We start from the raw sequence: 9,221 nt of genomic DNA, 5'->3' as shown, positions 1-9,221 counted from the left end.
TTTTGTTCCAAAGGAATCCCAGCAGGATCCACAGGGACCTGAGTGACATCCAGAATGTCACAGAACAACTAAACAGGAAAACAACACCAAAAAGTTCATTTGCTGAAGGGCATTTGCACTCACACAGAAGGAGTGTGGGGTTGGTTTGGGTTTTTTGGGAAACTCACCCATATTCCCATCAATTTATAGGAGATTAATATAAAATAGCAACAAAAAAAGCTGGGTACCCCTTGGATATCTGCACCACCTGTCACTTCAGGGTTAACAAATTCCTTTCACTGCCCTGAACATCACCACAAAGAGATTTCAGAATTATTTTTAACAGCTCACAGCATGACCCAGAAATTTAAGCCTTGAAAAAACAAAATTTTCCCTTTATTTATATTGCACCTGTTTCACAAAGAGCCACATGGCAGAAACTCCTTCTGCTGCAAAATGCTGCATCAGAAAAAAAATGGGTTTGAACAGATTAGAAAGGAAAACTGAGCTTTGGAAATCATCATTGAGTTGACCCCAAAATACCAACACTATTTTTACAAATCACTGTGCACTTACAAAGCCTAAGTCTTGTCTCAATTTTATTTAGCATTCAGTTATTTAAAAACCACAAGAATTTTACCAGATGATAAAGATCCTCTTACCAAAATTGAACCTGCAAGGGGAATATTTTTAAAGGTCACCAAATACTCTTTGGAACCACCAAGAGAACACCCACATGGAGTGGGGAGAGGTTTTCTTATTTCCACAACTACCCAGGGCTTCTTGGGGAAGAAGTTTTTCAATATTGTTGTGTATTTCTGTGTCAAAAATGCATAGTAAAAATCAAAATATCTCAAGAAGTCCAGTTCTAACCCTGGTTTCAGCATTTGTGAGTGATCACATCCACCCAGCTCCTCAGCAGTGCCCATTATGACACTCCCAGAGCTTCCTGCAAGGAGTGAACCCAAACCCTTGGCTTTGATTTAATAACAGGGTCATTGTACACATTGTGCAGACTTTGCCCTCTTTATTCCAGCTTTTCTGTCCTTCCCCCAGCCCTGTGTACAGAGCCAAACACACCCCTCATTTACAAACCAAACATCCCACTTGGCCAAACAAAAAAACCTCGCAGAGCTCCAAGATTCAAATGTTTATTACAGCAATGCCAGGAAGTTCCTTTCCCTCAGTGTGGGCAATATTGCTTAAGGACTGGGATTTGGGATCCAGCAAATCCACCTTGTGGAACCTGACAGGTTTAATGTCCCCCTGCACCACACCCAGCCCTCCCTGCTGCCCACAGACCTGGAGCAGATTCATTCCTGAGCCCTAAAAAGATCCTTTATCCTCCTGGGAAATCCTCATTTGGGACCAGACTGGAATTTGGGACAGTTCTGAACAGGAAACCTTCAGCTGCTGCCAAGATTACAGAAAAAACTGAGCTTAAATCTTCTCTGGGAAGTGTGCAGGGCATGCTCACTGTGTAAACATTTGCCAGAAGAGGTTTGGTTATGTTCTTTAAAAGGAAACAAATCTGAATATATTTAATAAAACCTCTGGGCTGGTTTGTATTTACTCCCTGTGGCAGCTGAGGTTGTAGGAACCTGGCACAGCAGAGGATGGAGAGATGAACTCAGAGGATCCCTGCACATCCCCACTGCCACTTTTTCCTGGTATTTTACCCTCTGTGATTAAAGAAGAATCATCTTTTTCTAACAGGGAAACTGAGGCACAAAGACACAATTCAGGGTTTGCAGGATTCACCAGCTCCCAGCCTTTCAGAGCAGCTGGAAAATTTCAGCCCTTTCTGAAATCTCAGCCTCAAATCAGTCTCTGTAAAGTCAGCACCAAATCCAGAGTTCACCAAATCCAAATCCAGAGTCAGCACCAAATCCAAATCCAGAGCTCACCAAATCCAAATCCAGAGTCAGCACCAAATCCTTTTTACTTTCAGGTAAAAGCATTGAAATGTTGGCAAATGAGCCCTAGAAATCCACATTTGGCATTTTCCCCATATTCAAAAGAAGTAATTATACACTCATTAATACTGGAACGGGCAAAAGATATTTCACCTGAAGGAAAGATTTCCTCATGACTTTGTTCAGATTTATTTAGATTTTCTACCAAAATCCCAAATTCTCAGCTGGCATTAACACTGAACTCCAGTCAAGGCAAGAAGTTCTGCTCACACCCAGCAGCAGCAGCATTTTTAACCCATTTTTAAGTTTCAGAAGGACCATTTCCTCTTTTGGACTCTGGTGGAATAATAAAAACCTCACTCCTCTCACATGCTGTTCATGTAACTACCACCCCAGCAGCCAAAAGAATAAGATCAGCTTGATTTTGCACTTAAAAATAAATTCTTTATTGTCCAGAAAGGAGCCAAATCATCATCTCACATCATGGAAATGGTCATTTGAAAGCAATAAATAAGAGGAGTGTTCTGGGACACACCCTGGGTTTTGCCCCTGGTGTCTGGTACCTCTCTGGTTAAAAGCATAAAAGTTATGCTATCAAAGTCTCACTGTACAACAGTCTGGGAAGGAAAGAAGGCCCCTAAAATCTTTTACTAAAGCAAGGACAGAAAATTCTGATTCAGTGAAACCCAAGTTCCAAGTTGGGTCTCACTTCATTCCAAGGAATTTCATTCAAAGGAAGGAAAGCCAAGGTTCATCCCTTCCATGCACAAATCTGTACCTGACACACACAATCACCTTGTCTAGAATTTATTCTGAATCAGTTTTCAGCCATAAATTATCTATTTACTGCTGATTCAAAACAGTTTTTCAGTTTTTCTTTCATTTCCTATTTGAGCCAGGGGAGTTGCAGGAACAGCACAGGATAGAAAATTTAATTTCTTTCAGCAGGAAGTGGAAGTCAGCCTAAATCCACACAGCTACTCCAACAGCAGTGATTAAGAAATTTAAAAAACCCAAATTAGGGGCTAAAAAGATTTAAGAAACAATTAATAATGATGATTGTTCAAATCAATGCATTGAAAAGATATAACTCATATATGAGAGCATAAAAGTGAGAACAAAACACCTTCCACCTTTCAATTTCTAAAGCAACAAAACAGGTTTGAAAGAACAGGTGTGAAGCAAGTAAAAAAATAAAATCATATTATTCCAAACACTTTTTTATTGAAGGAGTTTCCTGCATGGCCAGGGGATAGCAATGTCTGGACTACATGATTCAGAAAACAATGATGATTTTAGGTTGGGCCTTGGTTGTTCTCTTCCATGAGCTGTGATTTGGAGAACTGTGTTTTTCCTGAAGCAGTTCTGGGAGGAATCAATCCTTCCACTGCCTGCTCCTGCAGAAACACCTCTGCTTTCTCACCCAGGGCTGGAGGCAGAGGCACAGCAGTTGTGAATATCCACAAGGAGTTGCACAGATGCTGGAGATGAACTCGACCTTACCTGCCTGCAGCTGATCCTCCCCAGGCAAATCCTGATCAGCACAAACACCCCTTGCTTTCACTTCTTCCTGAAAGCTTCATTAAAAGGATCATTGAACCGTTATTAGAGAACAAGTTAAAGGTGACATTACCAGCATGGAAAGGAGATACTGGCCAGAATTCAGCTGCCAAGAGAACAAGGAGCTGGCAGAGTCTGAAAGGAGCAGTGGCAGATGTTCCACTGTGCAGTGTCACTCCCACCTCAGCAGGATCTGCTCTGTGGGGTTGGTTCCAGTGTCAGCTCTGGTTTAAAGCTGTTCCAGGTCTGGCTGTCCCAGGTTTAAAGCTGTTCCAGGTCTGGCTGTCCCAGGTTTAAAGCTCAGCCCAGCAGCTCCTGCACCACTCCCCTGCCCTGCCCTGCAAGCTGCACACCTCAATGGCTCCGTGACATTCATGGATGTACTGGAAGTGTTCTGATAATGCTGGGGACACTTTGATATCACAGTCTGTACCTTTGTGCCAGGAGATCCTAAATATCAAACCTATTCAGGTTGTAGGCTGTGGGGTAGCTCTGCCTGCTGAACTGGAAGTGCTCTGTGAGGACGTTGCTGCGCAGGAAGTCCCCGTGCTGGCCAAAGGCTGCGAGTCCATTCTGGGACTTCTCAGCAGCATTTCGGTGCCTTTCCAAGTTCACCAGGTCTCCAGTGGTCACTGGGAGAAGCTGCTGCTTCTTTGCCTCTTGGTTTGCATCGTATTTTGTCTGGGAAAGGAAAGAAAGTTTGTCACAGAACCATTGAGGCTGGGCAAATATCACTGGCTTGGGGTTGGTGTACAAATCACAAATGGGATGGGGATGCTGGGGACACTTCCCAAACTGTTTTATTTTCCAGCATCAGCCTCATTACAGGGTTATGGCAATGGGGAGATGCCAGCAGCTCACATCCCAGGCAGCAGACAAAGAACCTAATGTTACTTGTCACTTAGAAGTCACTTACTGTCACTTAAAAGTTTTTTGACCAATCACACAAAGCAAGAATTTTACTGACAGCATTTATATCTGTATAGTATATATTCTATAGAATAGAACAGTATAGATTGACAGTATTTATATGTATCATATATATTCTTATAGTATATATTCTATACTGACAGAAGTTCTATTCAGTCACTATAATAACACCTACCTTTGGTTAAAACAATTCTTGCTTATTTCAAATACAATACCTGCTTGTAAGCCTTCAAACACAATGCACAGAGCTCCATTATTAAGCTTAAAACTTCCAAATATCTCACTAATATACTAATATTACTTAGTAATAATCAGTATTAATTTATTAATATTTACTTTAATAATCAGTATTAGTTAATATTACTTTAATAATTAATTAATATTATGTTAATAATTAATTAATATGACTTTATTAATCAGTAATATTACTCTAATAATATTACTTATAACTAGAACTTCATAATATCTCCCTAGATATACTTTTCTGTAGTTTAGGGAGTTATTCTATCCAAGCATTAATACACAAACCATTGCTCTAGTTGTCCTTACTTTCTACTTCTCCTAGAACTTTTCTGCTGACAAATCTTATGGCTGATGTTTAGCTCTAATTGCAGTTCTGCTGTCTCTAAAACCTCCCTTTTGCAGCTTTCCCAAAACCCTCTAATTTTAAAGATTCCCACAGGAAAATTTGAGATCATCAAGTCCAAGCTCTGCCCTATCCCTGTGGCACTGAGTGCCACATCCAGGCCTTCCTTGGACACCTCCAGGGATGGGCACTCCAAACCTCCCTGGGCAGCTCCTTCCAAACCCTCACAACCCTTCAGTGCAGGCAGATTTCCTTAGATATCACCTAAGATTCCACCCAGACATATTCCCATACCCAGAAAAAAGCAGCCAGCCCTACTGTCACATCACTTTTTTTTGTTACAGCCCTAAAATATCAGTGGCTTCTAATGAAAGCCTCACTCTTCTCGCATGCCAAACTTTTGCTCAAGAGATTCTGAGTTACTTCCCTTTTCAAAAAGAGCTTAAGATCAAAATTTAATTGTGTGAGAGGCCCAGCAGCTGCTGTGACCCAAACCCTCCACCTGGGCCATGTCCATCCCTCCTCTGCAATGGAACTTTGTGCCTTTTGTGTTGCCTGTTTTTGCTCAACTTGTACAAACAGTAACTCAAAGCTGCAGGACTGCTCCAGCTGTGTTTCCTGGTGAGGAAACCTCACCTTGTTGTAGAGGAAGACCCCCAGGATTGCTGTCATCATGCCCAGGACGTTGGTGCTGGTGACGGGGTTGCGCAGCATGATCAGGGACACGGTGATCACCATGATCCTCTTGGTGGCATTGGCCACTGAGTAACTCAGGGGGCTGATCAGGTTCAGGATGCTGAAGGCAATCACATTCTGGGCAAAATTACAGAATCCACTGATTATAAGCAGCATCAAGGTCCAGGACCAATGGGACATGGAGCTCTGTGGAAAAGCAAACAGCAGGAGGAAAAAAAAAAAATTATCTCGGGTTTCAGGTAACAACACAAACACAGCCTGAGGCACTTTGAGCTGCCATTGGAGCAGGAATGTCTGCACTGAGCTCTGAAGAGGCCCCCAAGCTCTTTGCTTTATGCAACTCCCAGCTCAGAGAAACCAGAGGAGGACATTGGGAGTGTTTGTTCCTGCCTCCAGCTCCCAAATCCTGATATTTATGCTGTGCATGAACTGCCTCTGCTAACCCTGACAGGAATAATAACAATAACAATAACAATAATAATAATAATAATAATAATAATATTGTTCTCACAATAAACACTTTGTTAACTCCTCTGAAACAATTTGCAGGTGTTTCACAATACTTCCTTCCACACCAAAACACTTCAGAGCACTGTTCTGGCTGGGTGCTGAAGTTTGGTTTATTTTTTAAAATTTTCTTTCATAACAGCAAACAGTTCTCCAAATTCTGCACTTACCAAGTCATTCTCTACCAAGAAGGAAGAAAGATCCACCAGGACCCAGGTTGGGATCATGAAGAACACAGCATGGCAGCCAAGGATGTTCAGCAACCGAAGGTGGTGAATTCTGGAATCCCTTAACACCTGCCAAGAGCCATTATGGAACAGCAGTCAGGAAACAAACTGCTCCAGGGGACAGGTAATTAGGAAAATAAATAAATATCCTTATAATATTCATTTTCTATTAAGGTAGCAAAAGAAAAATTGATGTGTTTTTGAAAAATAATGGGTTTTTGAGTGGTGGCTCTTAGTACCAACAAGATATTAATATTAATAGATATAATTTATATAACATATCGTAACATAATATAACAATATAATATAATATAATATAATATAATATAATATAATATAATATAATATAATATAATATAATATAATATAATATAATATAATATAATATGTATTATATAATTATAATATATATTAATTTATATAATATATATTGATAGCTCTACAAAACGGAAACCATTTTGTAACTAAATAAAGCAAACCACACATTTTAATTTTGTTACTGTGGTTTCAAGGAGTGCCCAGTGTTGACAGTGACTTGCTCAGCACAGAGGAATTATTTGATATAACAAGATACATTAATTTGAGCACTATTGAATTGCCCACCAGAAAAAAAAATCCACATTGAAGAGTAAAGAAAGGGCTCAGGATAAACTCAGAGTAACAGCTTCAACAGGTAGGAAGAGCTGCAGGGAACACACAAAATAACAACCAACCCTCTCTGGGCTTGTCTGATTGCAAAGCCTACGAAAAAAATCCATTTATGTGACTGAAATGACAGCCTGTCCTGCTGAAGGGTGACACCAGAGCTGGGAACAGAGCTGTACCTTCTTTGAGAAGATGTTCTGAAGAGAAAAGCACAGCGTAGCAGCAAGGGCACTGATGAGTCCCCACATGTCAAAGGACAGCTCTGTGACCGTGGCCAGCAGGACACCAGTGATGATGGGGATCAGGGACAGGTACACCTGCGGCAGGGACAGAGGGGTAAATTCCATCTGCTAAGAATTTTCCACCGGTTTATACATCCTGCTGATTTAGGGATCAACTATTTTACTACTGCAGCTCAAGGAAATTTGACTGCAGTAGACGCTGACAACTCCAGTGCATCAAACAGCATCACCCTGGTCATTGTTCACTCACAACAAAAGGAAAAGGGATTTTAAAAATCTAATTCTAGTCACAAAATCTATCCAAAGCCGGCACAGCCTCCCCCAAGCAGCACCAAGAGAAGAAACCTCAGCAAACCTGTCCGCACCTTCGTCGTCTGCTTCTCCTTCATGATGATCCGTGACAGCAGAACCACCCAGATGGGCATGGTGGCTTTCACTGGGGACAGCAAGAAAACATCACTGGGGACTGGGACAGCTCCAGCAACCACCTCAAGCACAGGGATGGAGCCCAGCCCAGGATGGGTGCTCCATCCCTGTCACTGTCCTGGCACTTGGACCAGCGGGACCTTGGTGCTCTGGGCACCCACAGGGCACACACTGGGGCACTGCCCCTGGATCTGCTGCCAGCACCCACTGGGGACAGGGGCACAGCTCTGGGGACACACAGCACACACAGTGAGCACTGGGACACTGCACTGGGTGCCGACAGCACACACTGGGCACTGGGACACTGCAATGGGCACTTGTACGAGCACAGGGTGGGCACTGTGACACCACACTGGGCACTGGGACACTGCACTAGATATTCACAACACAGAGAGAGTTCTGGGACACTGCAATGGATAGCTGTAGGAGCACAGAGAAGGTACTGGGACACCGCACTGGGCACCTGTACGAGCACACACTGGGTATTGGGACACTGCCCTGGGCACCCACAGTGGGTACCGGGACACTGCACCTGGTGCCCACACGAGCACACACCGGGTTTCAGGTCACACCCCTGGGCATGAATCCACTCTGACCCCCAAGGCACCCCCCGAGCACCTCCCTACGAGCACAGCCAGCACTGGGACATCCCGAGGCAGCTCCTTCCGAGCACAGCCGGCACCGGGACACCCCCGGGACACCCGCATCCCTCACCTGTGTGCGCGTAGGACACGGGCACCCTCCAGAGCGAGACGTGCGCGGACACGGAGGCGAAGTACTTGCCGAAGGCGAGCGGGAGGATGTAGCGGGGGTAGGCGCGGGGCGGCAGCTGCGCGGGCCCGGCGGGCGGGACGCGCCAGGCGCGGAGCAGCGGCGGCAGGAGCCCGCACAGCCCCAGGATGTGGAACAGCGACACGGTGACGGGCCGCGGGAAGCCGCCCAGCAGCAGCTTGTTCACCACGTTCCCGCCGGCGCTCAGCCCGTACCAGGCGAGGCACAGCGCCGACACCCGCGCCCCCTCCCGCAGCGCCGGCCCGCGCCCGCCCCGCGCCGCGCCCGCCCCGGGCCCGCCACCGGCCCCGGCGCCGCCCGGAGCCGCCAGCGGCGCCGCCATCGCTCCGCAGCCGCCGCCGAACGTCAGCAGCGCGGCCCCGGCGCGTCGCTTCCTGGGGCGGGGCGGCCGCGGGGCCGCGGCGGGGTCCGGGCGTCACTTCCTCCGTTCCTCCGGCGCTTGGCTTCCTCCGCCCCGCCCGGCCCGGGCTCGGCCCGGCCCCGCGGCATCCCCATGCCCTCCGTGCCGGCCCCGCATGGCCGTGGAGCCCCAGGGCTTGCCATGAGCCGGGCCCGGCCCCGCGGGCTCCCCGCGCTCTCGGTACCGGCCCCTCACAGCCGCGGGACCCCCAAGGGTTGCCGTGAGCCGGGCCCAGCCCCTCACGGTGCCGGGAGCCTCAGGGGTTGCCGTGAGCCGGGCCTGGCCCCGCGGGGTCCCCGTGCCCTTGGTACCGGC

General features: G+C 46.2%; 1 protein-coding gene across 1 annotated transcript; it reads right to left on the bottom strand.

Moving 5' to 3' along the window:
• Window positions 1-345: 345 nt before the first annotated feature.
• On the bottom strand, window positions 346-8,828 carry SLC35E1 (solute carrier family 35 member E1). Its single transcript, XM_063160942.1, has 6 exons — window positions 8,429-8,828; window positions 7,654-7,724; window positions 7,226-7,363; window positions 6,345-6,470; window positions 5,608-5,853; window positions 346-4,136 (listed from the first exon to the last, which is right to left on the bottom strand). The coding sequence occupies exons 1-6, from the start codon at window positions 8,826-8,828 to the stop codon at window positions 3,906-3,908; spliced, it is 1,212 nt and encodes a 403-aa protein (XP_063017012.1). The 3' UTR covers window positions 346-3,905.
• Between the last annotated feature and the right edge of the window lie 393 nt (window positions 8,829-9,221).

This window comes from Melospiza melodia, chromosome 7 (genome assembly GCF_035770615.1).
Source record: "Melospiza melodia melodia isolate bMelMel2 chromosome 7, bMelMel2.pri, whole genome shotgun sequence".
Lineage (NCBI taxonomy): Eukaryota > Metazoa > Chordata > Aves > Passeriformes > Passerellidae > Melospiza > Melospiza melodia.
This window is presented reverse-complemented; position numbering and strand designations above follow the sequence as displayed.